Source organism: Chiloscyllium punctatum, chromosome 6 (genome assembly GCF_047496795.1).
Source record: "Chiloscyllium punctatum isolate Juve2018m chromosome 6, sChiPun1.3, whole genome shotgun sequence".
In the NCBI taxonomy this organism is placed as follows: Eukaryota; Metazoa; Chordata; class Chondrichthyes; order Orectolobiformes; family Hemiscylliidae; genus Chiloscyllium; species Chiloscyllium punctatum.
In genome coordinates, this window is record NC_092744.1 from 76,236,655 (window position 1) to 76,250,119 (window position 13,465).

At 43.1% G+C, this 13,465-nt stretch overlaps 2 protein-coding genes across 3 annotated transcripts in view; both read left to right on the forward strand.

Annotated features, from left to right (window-relative positions):
- Positions 1 to 3,085, forward strand: part of klhl6 (kelch-like family member 6) — a 75,809-nt gene extending 72,724 nt beyond the window's left edge. For both annotated transcript variants that reach the window (XM_072572976.1, XM_072572975.1), the window contains one exon: positions 1,274 to 3,085. In XM_072572976.1, coding sequence (XP_072429077.1) covers positions 1,274 to 1,575 — 302 coding nt within the window. In that variant the 3' untranslated portion in view covers positions 1,576 to 3,085. The remainder of the gene's footprint in view (positions 1 to 1,273) is intronic.
- A 9,150-nt stretch (positions 3,086 to 12,235) lies between these two features.
- LOC140478437 (probable G-protein coupled receptor 148) lies at positions 12,236 to 13,255 on the forward strand. Its single transcript, XM_072571701.1, has one exon. It carries the CDS (start codon positions 12,236 to 12,238, stop codon positions 13,253 to 13,255), a length of 1,020 nt encoding a protein of 339 aa, XP_072427802.1.
- Positions 13,256 to 13,465: the final 210 nt, after the last annotated feature.

A 13,465-nucleotide genomic window follows, 5' to 3' on the forward strand; every position in this document is an offset into this window, starting at 1 on the left:
GGAGTAGCCTTTAAGGAAGCTCAGCATTGCCCACCCCATCCTCTGGATACCATCTGGAAGGTTTCCAGTCTTACTTAGTGGTGTTCCCATCTGATAAGAGCCCATCCTGTCCATGGTAAAATGGTACTGGGGGATTTGGTGGCTGTAGGTTGTCCACCCACCTCTGGCCTTTTACTTCAGAATATCATACCGTGGTGGAGGGGTGGGAGTAAGGGAGGAGGAGACATTGGGCTCCTCACTTGCTCCAGTGTCTTCTGGCCCCATTGTATAAGGTGTCTTGTCTCACTCTTTGTTGTCAGGGGGCTGGAAAAATTCAGCCTGTGTTGGTCTTAATAAGTTGCCTGCATTTCCTTCTGCCAGACCTTTTGGGCTGTATCAGATTTTTCTGAAGCTGTATGTCAGCTTTTCCATGTTTCCGAACTTGGCAATCGTGAAAATGGCAGTTTTAGCCATAAGTGCTGGAAAAGTTGGCCTTTGTTATGGGACCTCAGTTTAGTGTGAACAATAGCGCCATCCTGTGGACAATCTCCGGTCCCTGAAGAATCTTCTTCTTAACGATCTCATGGGCTCAGTTTCACTCCTTTGTGACTGTCAGATGGATCGGTTCGTAAACCAAAACAGGCTGACGGTATGAACTGTTTTCACAAGGCGACTTTGAATTGCAGGAGTGTAACTTCTAATTTCAAAAGGACAGAAGAGAGCAAAAAGGGGCAATCATGTTAATAAATAAGTCACCCCGGAAGGACGTTGAAATGGACAGTGTGGATAGAGTCAAGACAGGGTTTAATGTGGTTCTGGTGAGAAAAGGGGATCAGGGTTATGGTGAATTGGGTAGGTGAAAGTGAGGGATACAGTGAAGTGGGTAGGTGAGAGTGGGGGATACAGTGAAGTAGGTGAGGGTGAAGGAACATGGTGAACTGGGTAGGTGAGGGTGAGGGATATGGTGAACTGGGTCAGTGAGGGTGAGGGATATGGTGAACTGGGTCAGTGAGAGTGAGGGAACATGGTGAACTGGGTAGTTGAAGGTGAGGTGTGGTCAGAAGATGAGGGGTTGTAGTTGGAGAATGAGCTGAGTTATCGGTGTAATCATGGATGGGATAAGTGGTACATGAGGGGGCACCTTTGATCTCCCTTGAGTTTTCATTGCACTGTCATTATTGAATACTGAGCTGGAGTATCTGTGGAGCAAGTCTCCTTCCTCAGTTTTCGGAAGCTCAGCCTTGGCCATCTCTAATATGCTGTTCTTAACTGCTCTCTCTCTTTCTTTCTCAAGGTGGCGCAATGAAGGCTCTCTACTGCTACGACCCTGTGGAAGACCTGTGGAGCCTGGTCACCCAGTTTGGCCATGAACGTGCCAGCTGTGGGATCGCAGCGTGCAACAACAAGCTCTTCATTACTGGAGGGCGTGATGAAAAGAATGAGGTGATTGCCACTGTGTTGTGCTGGGACACAGAGAAGCAGAAGCTGACGGAGGAGTGTGTCTTGCCCCGTGGGGTCTCGCACCATGGTAGTGTCACTGTTCGGAAGTCCTACACACACATTCGCCGCATCGTTCCTGGAGCCGTCTCTGTATGACAGCAGGAAACCTACTCAATTCCTGACTCAAGGATTTCCAAAAATCCACACTGTCCTGAATTTCTACCCCACCACTTGGATGCATTCTAAGAACCAATTTCCTGTTCTGATGGTCCATTCTCTTTGGATGTTACTGGGGAAATGATCACCATTTTTGCAATGGAACTCTGTGGGACAAACACTGTCTTGTCAAAATATTTGGGAATTTGAAAAGATTCTTTGCAGATTTTTGGTTTGGAAAGCAGCTACACACTAGATCTAGAAAATGCACATTGGATAAGCAATATGATGTAATGGAAACACTTTGGAAACTGTGGGATGTAGAGTCAATATGTGAGGAGCAGAGAGATATTGAGAAGGTCAACACTGACTAAAAGAGATAAATTATGGGGATAGGTTGGATAGACTAAGCTGGTAGGCAAGGTATTAAGGAACCAAGGTGGGGAAATAATTCAACTAAAAGGTACGGGTCAAATATAATGTGACGCTAAGTAGAGTGAAGCTATTAAGAGTGGAAAAGGGAGAGTACAGACTCAGCAGCTCCTCTAGAGCATCTGGTGATGGCCCTGCTGAGTTATTTTGGAAAGTGTCTGGGACCTATACTGAATGAATTTAGGCTGATTGCCCACAAATAACACTGGATTTAACGCTATTTAAATAAGCAGGTGTAAAACTTGATGATGAACGGATTAGCCATGTGTTAGATACTATAACACCCTCTAACACGTTACATATCTCAGTGACATGTTCCCTCCGGTTCCATTTGCCAAACTTTTGTTTTTAAATTTCTGATTAATTGGACTTCAGATCCTTTTAAATAACACATTACCAATGTGGTTCCATGTGAATTTGAGTTCTGACTTACTTGTGCACCGCAGACTCTGTTCTTGTAAACCCCAGCTGGAGTTTATCACACAGGTTATGATTTGTGGGGTTGAGTCTGGGTGCAAGGGTTGAAGTCGTATCTTTTCATTAGATTCTTGATCAGCCTCAGCCCTGGTCTAACAGCAACAGCCATTTCCACTGCTTGTGCCCGGTTGCCCCAATTCGCGGCACTTGATGCCCAAAGTGACTCCCATGCTGTTGGTCCTCTTCATCGGTCCATTGCAGCCCAACCATGGGGAAAAAGGATGAGAGGCTGGGAGAAGGAAGGAGGGAGACATGAGCTTCCTGGGGGAACCACTTCAGCTGGGCTGAAGTTTAGATTTAAAAAACCATGGGCAGTGAATAGAATTAAAATTAAAGCGTGCAAGCATCTCAAGAGATATAAAACATTATACTTTAATGAAGTTTCAAAGGCAATCTAACTGGGCTGGTAAACAAGCAGTTACCAGAGAAGAATTACGGGTTCATCTGGAAAGTTCCGGGAGAGATCAACGTTTGTGAAAATTTTTTAAAAGTTTTGCAAAGTATTATGGTGTTTAAAAGTATTTCAAAGTTTGTAAAAGTTTTAAAAAGTGCTCAAAGTTTTTAAAAGTATTTATAAAGAAAACAACTTGCCTACCTTTGAGGAGACGGCTGTGTCTTCATCTGATGACATATGCAAAAACACATGAACCAAAGAGTTAAGAACAAGAGTAGACCATTCAGCCCCTCAAGCTTGCTTCACCATTTGATAAGATCATGGGTGCTCTGACTATGGTCTCACCTCCACTGAACTTCATACCGCTGAGACCCTCTCCTTCCCTGGTTCACCAAGAATCTACTATCTCTCCTTTAGATATATTTGATAACTCTGCTTCCTTCTTGGAAAAACAGTTCCAAAGGCTGCCAAAACCTGACAGGAATTATTTTTCGTCATTACCATCTCAAATGGTAGGCCCTTATTTTAAAACTGTGTTCCCTGGTGCTACAAGAGGAAACATCCTTCCAGCATCCACTCTGCCAAGTTCCCTCAGGATCATATATATTTCAATCAGGTCTAGACTCCAACTGATGCATGTCCAGCCTGTCAAAACCCTTCCTCACAAGTTCAGAAGAGATTTACCAGGACGTTGCTGGGAATGGAGGGTTTTAGTTATAAGGAAGGACTGGATAGGCTGTGACTTTTTTCACTGGAGCGTAGGAGGTTGAGTGGTGACCTTATAAAGGTTTATAAAATCATCAGGGGTATGGATGAGGTGAATGGGGGATTTCCTGAGGGTGGGGGATTTCAAGACTAGGTGATATATTTTTAAGGTGAGAGGAGGAAGATTTTAAAAAGACATTGGGGGCAATTTTTTTACATGGAGAGTGGTTCGAGAGTGGCAGGTACGGCTCTAGTTAAAATACATTTAGGTAAGTACATGAAAAGGAAATGTTTGGAAGCGCAATTAGGTGGGACTAGTTTAGTTTGGGATTATGGCCAGCATGGACTGGTTGGACCGAAGGGTCTGTTTCCGTGAAATGGCATTTTCCAGTTCTCATCAGATGATACCCCTCGGCAAAAACATCGTGAAACACATTAGGTACCACCTACATACAAACAGCGTGTTGGAAATAGAAGGCCAGCTAACAGGCTTACTTTTGGCTATTAACGTCTACAATTAACACTCTCCTGCTGGGGGGAGAGTGGGGCTGGTGGAGCCCCCTCCCAACACTTCAAGGAGATCGGGTTTCAGATATAAAGAGAGATTAGACAGACTGGAACTTCTTTCGCTGGAGCATAGGAGGCTCAGGGATGACATTATAGAGGTTTATAAAATCACGAGGAGCATAAATAAGGTGAATAGCAAAAGTCTTTTGCCAAGGGTGGGGGAGTTTAAACTTAAGGGGCATATTTTTAAGGCAAGAGGAGAAAGATTTAAAAAGGACATGAAAGGCAACAGAGGGTGTGTGGGAGGAAGTAACAGATGCAGATACCCTCACAACCATTTAAAAGATATTTGGGTGGTTTGTGGATCAGAAGGGTTTGGAGGGATATGGGCCAAGCACAGGCAGGTGGGACTAGTTGAGTTTGGGAACATGGTTGGCATGGGCTGGTTGGGTTTGCTTCTGTGCTGTCTGACACTATGAACATAAATGTGATGATTTGGAGATGCTGGTGTTGGACTGGGGTGTACAAAGTTAAAAATCACACAACCCCAGGTTATAGTCCAACAGGTTTAATTGGAAGCACACTAGCTTTCGGAGCGTCAATCCTTCATCAGGTGGTATTGGAGGGCTAAATCCTAATACACAGAATTTATAGCAAAGATTTACAGTGTGATGTAACTGAAATTATACATTGAAAAATTGATTGTCTGTTAAGCCTTTCATCTGTTAGAATACCGTGATAGTTTCACTTCTTTCATGTGTAAATCACAAAACCTTTTTAAAAAAAAGTTGCATTCTCAGGTTGGCTGTTAACAATGGTGATAGCTAGACAATATGTTGAAGGTGTGGGCCCCCTGTGTTCTCTGTCTATGCCATGATGTTTAGATTGATTCTAATCTAAAAAGTGAGATAACAGAGTTTTACATGAATGCATGCAATTTTTGAGCAAAGTGCAATGTAACCCTGCAAGTACAAATTCATCCCACAAAATATATGTGTGCATGTGAGTCTTTGTCTGTGTGTGTGTGTCTGTCTGGATTGGGGGTTGTGAGTGTGAGAAAGTGTATGTGTGTGTGTAGTGAATGCAGAGCATCTTAAGTCTATGAGAGGGTGCATGTGTGAGTGTAGGAGTGTGTGTGTCTGTAAGGGTGTGTGTAGGTGTCTGTGTGTGCAGTTGTCTGTGTGTGCGTCTGTGTATATTATGTGTCCATGTGTATGTGTGCATAGGAGTGCCTGTGTGTGTGAGAGAGAGTGTGCGTGTGCAGGAGTATCTGTGTGTGTGTGTATAGTGCAATAGTGGTCACCTGTAATGTGACATGAACCCAAGGTCTCGGTTGAGGCCCTCCCTATGGGTACCAAACTTAGCTATCAGCCTCTGCTCGGCCACATTTCTCTGCTGCCTGTCCCAAAGTCCACCTTGGAGGATGGTCACCCGAAGGTCCGAGGCTGAATGTCCTGGACCACTGAAGTGTTCCCCAACTGGGAGGGAACCATCCTGTCTGTTGATTGTTGTGCGGTGCCCATTCATCCGTTGTCGTAGCCTTTGCTCGGTTTCCTCAATGTACCACGCCTCCAGGCATCCTTGCCTGCAACGTTTAAGATAGACAATGTTGGCTGAGTCATATGAGTACCTGCCATGTACAAGGTAGGAGGTGTCCCCATGCGTAATACCACCCTCACAGACTTAAGATGCTCTGCACTCACTACACACACACATACACTTTCTCACACTCACAACCCTCAACCCAGACAAACACACACACACACACACAGACAAAGACCCACATGCACACATATATTTTGTGGGATGAATTTGTACTTGCAGGGTTACATTGTACTTTGCTCAAAACTGCATGAATTCATGTAAAACTCCATTTTCTCACTTTTTAGATTAGAATCAATCTAAACATCATGGCATAGACAGAGAACACAGGGGGCCCACACCTTCAACATATTGTCTAGCTATCACCATTGTTAACAGCTAACCCGAGAATCTTTTAAAAAAAAGATTTTATGATTTACACATGAAAGAAGTGAAACTATCACGGTATTCTAACAGATGAAAGGCTTAACAGACAATCAATTTTTCAATGTATAATTTCAGTTACATCACACTGTAAATTTTTGCTATAAATTCTGTGTGTTAAGATTGAGCCCTCCACAATCACCTGATGAAGAAGTGATGTTCCGAAAGCTAGTGTGCTTCCAATTAAACCTGTTGGACTATAACCTGGTGTTGTGTGATTTTTAACATAAATGTGAATCTTGTCCTGTACTTGGCAAACAGAAAATGGAGAATAAGCGTGTTATTGAGACAATAAGGCCACGAGGCAGAAATAGGCCATTCGACCCATCACGTCTGCTCCACCATTCCATGAGAGCATGGCTGCTGCTAATTCTCAACTTTACTTTACTTGCCATTCCCCCCAACTCTTTTATTTCCCTTAACAATTAGGAGTCTCTGCCCCAGGCTTGAATATACTTAACGGCCCAGTCTCAGCAGTATTCTGCTGTAAAGAATTCCACAGATTCACCACTCTCTGAGAGAAGAAATTCCTCATTATCTCTTGGCTTAAATGGATGACTTCTTATTCTAAGGTTATGACCTCTGGTCCTAGATGCTCCCATAGGGGTAAACAACCTCTCCGCATATATCCTAGCAAGCCCCAGAGGTTGCTTCTCATTCTTCTAAACGCCAATGAGGACAAACCCAATCTACTCCACCTCCCCTCAAAATGTAGTCTTTCCATATTCAGAATCAACCTTAATGAACCTTCTCAGACTGCCTCCAAAGTCAGCACATTTTTTTCTTAGATAAGAGGTCCCAAACTGCTCACAGTATTCTAGCTGTCGTCTAAATAGTGTTTTGTATGGTTTTAGCAAGACCTCCCTACTTCTATATCTTACTTGAATATCTTCACATCTCCATGACCTCTCATGACCTCTGTGCCTCAGTGGAAGAGTCTGTTCTACATATTGAACATTCTCAATGTAAAGAAAGAAGAAAGTTTGCATTTTTCCAAAGCTTTCCAGAACCATGTGATGTCTCAAAGTCATTTACAATAAACGGAGTACCGGTCACTCAGACGGTAGAGGAAACCCAACAGAGAGTCTATGCACAGCAGGATCCCACGATGACTGGATAATCTGTTCTTGTGATGCTCATTGAGGGACAAACATTAGACCAGGAAAACTCCTCTATTCTGCTTTAAAACAGTAGAATCGTATTGTTAATATTTTCCTGAGGTGACAGATGGGAATCTCAGTTTAATTTCTCACGTATAAGAACAGCACCTTAAACAGAGCAATACTCTCACCAGAATACATTCTCTGCTCAAGTTTCGGAGTGAGATTTGAACACACAATATGCTCATTTAGAGACAAGAGTGTGACTGATTGATTCACAGCTGATACTGGTAAGAACTCACTCCTGACCCACCAATCTGCCCTCACTGCAGATGCCTGGAAATCTGAAAAAGAACATCAAGTGGTGGAAATACACAGCAGGTCAGCCAGCATTGGTGAGGGAAGGGACAGAGTTAACTTTTCAGGTTGATGGCCTTCATCAAAACACCTGTGCCTCCTGGCTCAGAGGTAGGGACACTACCACGGTGCCACCATGTCGCTCTTTATATGTGCTCAAGGCACTTAATCGATGCCTTCCACTTGTATATCCTTAACCTTAATCAACACACCTTCAACATTAGCTATTTCAAATTCGGATTATGGATATTTATCACAAAGTTAAAGATTCAAATACAGAGGTTGTTGTTGAAATAGAGGTATTGAAATCTATTTTTCCCAGGAAACACATTTCCATGGTAATATCGCTGAAAGAGCCAAGTGTTATTCACTGCCTGTTGGTCAATGTTTGACAAATCTTCATGGGAACCTTTGCACAGATGACCAGTTTTTAAGATGGCTGCCAATGGTTGTCTTCTCCTGCAGTGTTGGTGCTGTACTGGTGGTCTGCACAATTCCTTTAAAGTCTGTAATTCCCCCATCCCACTCCTCCTTGCTGTCCTCCACACCTGTAACTGTGCTTATCAGTGGCAATAATTTACATGAGCATAATGGTACCTGGTGTAATATTTATTTGCTTGGTAACTATGGCAGAGATAGCCTTGCCTGGTTATTCAGGTGTGATGACAATAGTGTTATCACTTCATTTCCTAATGTGTCAATAGCAGCAATATTTACTGAAGTAGCCCCATTTCCACCCAAGAGATGATTGGCTACTGGGAGGTTTACTTAGCAAAGACTCCATTTCTAAAAGCACTTTAGCACCAGCTCAGTTCAGTCAGGTGAGTGAAAACCTTAATTTATTCTGTGTACAGTTAATGCATGGTTGCACTGGCTGGAAACATTCCATTTTTAATGGGCTTCGCTTTTTTTTTGTTTAATAACCTTACTGCTTAAAATGGAATGAGATGTGAACGTGTGCGAATTATGGACCAGTCAGCGCAACAGTTTCTGTGGCAGACAAAAAACCAGAAATTGTGGTGGTCTGGCAATATCTGTGGTAAGAAAGCAGAGTTAACATTTCCAGTCCGGCGACTCTTCATCAGAACAGCAAGTTTGTGTGGAAAAGACTAACTAAGAGTTGGAAATCAGAAAGTGATAGGGAAGGAGAGGGAGTGCTGGGGGAAGTGAGGAAGTCAGTTCTTTACTGTCACTATCCCTTCCTATGAACAACTGCTAAGCTATGAATTTCAGAATCTCCTGGATTTCTGCTACGCTAGTGGGACAATGCCCCTCAACACCTCTTAAGTTTGTCTTACTTTTCCACTTGTATGCAAACATGTTTTGCAGCTGGAGATGTACCTGAGAGAAAAATTGTTTTTAACAATTCAGGTGAAAAACTTAAGCCAGTTTTGGAAAAGTTCTCGTTCACCTGTGTGTACACTCAATCACTTATTGAACTTTCATCCACTTCCTCACTTAAGCCCTGTCAAAACGCTCAGGATAAAGTAAGAGAGATTGTCTATCCGGTCAGCTAAACTCATTGTGCAGTTATTCAAATAAACAAGACCCAACAACAACGGGTTGCATTTATATAGTGCCCATTGACACAATAAAATGCCCAAAGGTGCTTTGCAGGAGGGTGTTCAAACAAAATTGGGCACCAAGTGAAATAAAGAGATGTGAGGACAGGCAGTCAAAAAGGAGGATTTTAAGGAGCGTCTCAAGAGTTAAGAGGTGGAGAGGTTTTGGAAGGAAATTTCACAGTTTTGGATTCAACATAAAATTATTACATATACTGAAATAAGAGGGATCCTATCAAACTTTAGAATTCCAGAAATGAAGAAAAGCAAAATCCAGAGAAATTAGAAAATGGTGCATTTCCAGAAACAATTCTTCAATTCACGATAGCTTATTGATAAACACTTCATATGTCTGCACGGTAAAGAGTTTAAAAAAAAACTAACAAACTAGTGTTGGAGAAATGTTGCCACCCCTAAAATGTGGTGATTTCAAAACATAACTATCTATACAGTCAAGAACAAATGCTGGAGATTGCAGTGAGTCAGACAGCATCCATGCAGAGACAGCAAGCTAACACTTTGAATGTAGAGGGCTCTTCATCAGAGATCGCCTTGAAATGTTAACTTGCTTTCTCTCCATGGATGCTATCTGACCCATTGTGACTTCCAGCATTTGTTGTTTTCAGTACAGATTCCAGCGTCTGCAGTACTATGTTCCTACATCTATAGATAGAAGTGCTGTGTATAGCATATACAGTATTACACTTGAAAATTGTTGAACGTTAAATATATTATCCTTTAAATCAATCCTTGTTTAAGTTTCTTAATACATTGGCCATGTTGTAAATGACTGCTTGTCCCACTCACTCTTCTATTTACTCTTGAGGACTGCTGTTTTCCTACATTACACTAATCTCAACACTTCCTTAGATCTTCATTGACTGTCAAATGGGATTTTGATGCCCTAAGTATGGAAAAGATGCTCTAGAAATAAACAAACAGTTACTTTGGTTAATTTAAAATATTGGCATCTTCCACTAATTGCAAATACTGAGACACTCTCTGGGATGCCCTGGAAATACTGACAGACTCCTGAGGACCAGGTACATTATTGGCACATTCCTGAGCACCCTCTGTAAGTATTAACGCATCTTGGCAATGACTGTTCGGCTTCTGCAAATTGAGGGGCCTGTCTAAGCCATTGAGGCCAGTGAACTGTCACCTTGCTCCAGATTGTTACAACTGATGTTTAAATTCCTGCTACCCACATCAGGTCTCCATTTTGTCTCTTTAACAAACAGTGAGCTTCCAATGATTGATGCATGTCATATCTGGCAGGGGTAGTCAGTGAGTCATTCGATTGACCTGACCATGATAACCCGTCAACCTGCTAACCTTTGGTAAAAATCTACGTCATTGATATATCTCCTTGAGCTTGTTCTATTATTCATTCAGCACTTGGTTGATCTGTGCTTAGAATCCCTAGCGAGGAAGCTGGCCTCTCAGCCCACTGAGTCCACATTGACTGCCCCTCTGAAGAGCATCTCGCCTACCTCCCCCATCCCTGTAACCTTTCATGGCTAATCCAATTAGCTTGCACATCCCTGGACACTATGGGCAATTTAACATGGCCAATCCAGCTAACCTGCACATCTTTGGATTGTGGCAGGAAACTGGAGCACCCAGAAGAAACCCACGCAGACACGGGGAGAATGTGCAAACACCACACAGACAGTCGCCTGAGGCAGAAACCAAACCCGGGTCACTGGTGCTGTGAGGCAGTAGTGCTAACTACTGAGCCACTGTAACTCTGTTTACTCACCTCTTCTCTCTGATGTATTATAGTTTGTCTGGCAGTCCAAGGTGCTATAGCAACATGCAGTTGTACAAGCATATTGTCGCCTGGAGCAATGGATAGTGAGGATAGAGGGTACAATTTCTTTCTATTACATGTGCGACCAGGAAACTCCTCCTCTGATCACCTACCTCTGGCCGTGATGGAAGGATTTGCTCGTTAATGCTCAACATGTTTCATCATACCTCCCTTGGCCATCAGGTCCTGACACACCCACTGCACACCTTGACCTCTGTTTGCCCGAACTCTCTTGATAAACATAGATCTATATGATGAAAGTTCCTGATGAAGGGCTTATGCTGAAATGTCGACTCTCCTGCTGCTTGGATGCTGCCTGACCTGCTGTGCTTTTCCAGCACCACACTTTTCAACCTTGATCTCCAGCATCTGCAGTCCTCGCTTTCTCAAAGATCTACCGAGTTCACGTACTGTGCTCAGATTCATCATTGCACTTTTTAAACAGAAATTATAAATAAGTAGTGAACATAAATCAATTGAAACATGTTGGCAAGATGACTTAGGCAATTTTGACTTTTCGTTACCATTTTGTCTTTGAGTCTCTCTCTTTAAAATTTCCACAAGATTTGAAATTTGAGAGCATTTTGTACCGATTTGGGGCTGTTTCTCCTGGAGCATTGGAGGCTGAGGAGTGACCTTGTAGAGGTCTATAAAATCATGAGGGGCATGACGGTGAATATACCAGGTCTTTTCCCCGGGGTGGGGGAGTCCAGAACTAGAGGGAATAGGTTTAAGATGAGAGAGGAAAGGTTTGAAAAGGATCTAAGGGGCAACTTTTCCATGCAGAGGGTAGTGCATGTGTGGAATGAGCTGCCAGAGGAAGTGATGGAGGCTGGTACAAATACAACATTTAAAAGGGTCTATGAATAGGAAAGGGTTAGAGGATTTGGGCCAAATGCTGGCAAATTTAGAATATCTGGTTGGCATGGATGAGTTGGACTAAAGAGTACATCTCTATGACTTACGACTTTGCTGTTAAATTTCAACCAATGCTTATTTACAGCAATCAAGAGGTGAGAATCAAGTGCCAGAAGATGTCCATACACCTATTGATCTGGGATGGAATGAGATCTGGATATCGACCCCCGAAGAAAGGAAAATAGTGCACAGTGGAACAAACAATGTAAGGGCATCATGGCAAATGGCTGAAATTCCAATTTGTAACCCAAGCCCCAAAGCTGGGAGAAAATACATTAAGAATCAGCAATAGAGAAGTCTGCAGGAGATTATGGCATCAAGCTGAGAAGTTGGCATTTCCCAATGCTGTTTCCATCAGACTGGAAACACAATGGTTTTCCTTGGGATCAGTGTTTCCAATTTCACTGTGAACTTGCCGGGCAGGCTTTTCAATGCCACCAATGCCAGCCAGGTCTGCTCTTTCTCCGTTATAAGCATGCTTCAACAGCGTTTAAACATGTTTCTCATCTCTGTGACTCTGTGTCTCGCGGGTACATTGTTGGCTAACCCACTGCTGGTGGTGCTTATTTTGTTAACAAAACGGTTTCGCCAGGAGACAAGATACGTGCTTCTGGCCAACATACTGGTGGCAGACCTTATTTTCCTACTCCTCAACAGCCTTATATCCATAAGCGTATCAGCGCAGCAGTGCATGCCCACATTGCTCTGTGATGTCGCAGTTATTGGACGAATCGTATCTGAATTGAGCAGTGTCATTACCATCACAGTTATGGCGATTGATACCTACGTGGCAGTTAGCTTCCCACTACGTTATTTGTCTCTCATATCCCCGTCACGAACCATCAAGCTTATAATCCTGATTTGGATTCTAGCATCAATGTATCCACTCATCTTGCTATCTGCAATCCTGGCAAAGCAACCGGCTCTGACTCACGGTCACAAGATGTGCCTCATGCTGCCGCTCCCACAATCGAGCTCTTTTGACCGCCACCTGATATTCGAAATGAACATTTTCCTTCTGTGCATCATTTTGCTCTTTTTCCCAATGGTACTGTATTGCTACGTCATGCTGTACGTCAAAACAAGGAGCTCAGGCATCTGGGACAGTGTCAAATCCAGGGCGAGAATGACTCTACTAATACATGGGATAGTTCTCTTCCTGTATTTCGTCCCCTGTTTGATTTTTAGCTTTGAGATTGTGTTCAGAAATTCACACGTTATCAGCCTCAGTGATAGAATATGGCTCCACTCCATCAACATTCATGTTTTCATGATGCTCCCACGATTGCTGTGCCCTTACCTTTATGGTTTGAGGTATAGGGAATTGGCAGAAGCAGTCAAGAGGCTACTTACAATAAGAACCCATCGCGTACATGTGATAAACACATAGGAGCCCAAAGTACCTCCAGGGAATAGTCGATGTCATCTGACTTGGAAGGGATGCTGTTTCCATTGCACCTGCTGTCCTTGTCTTTGTAGAAGTCTCAACTTTAGACCCCTGCTGACTCAAGGGTGGCAAAGTGTCCCATACAGTTTACTAATGCCAGGAAAGGGGCCGTGAATGGGTTGCGCATTGCTGCATATGTGTCTCAGTGGTGTA

Excerpts from the sequence above, each read along its gene's own strand:
- LOC140478437 (XM_072571701.1), top strand. The coding sequence starts at position 12,236 with ATGGTTTTCCTTGGGATCAGTGTTTCCAATTTCACTGTGAACTTGCCG.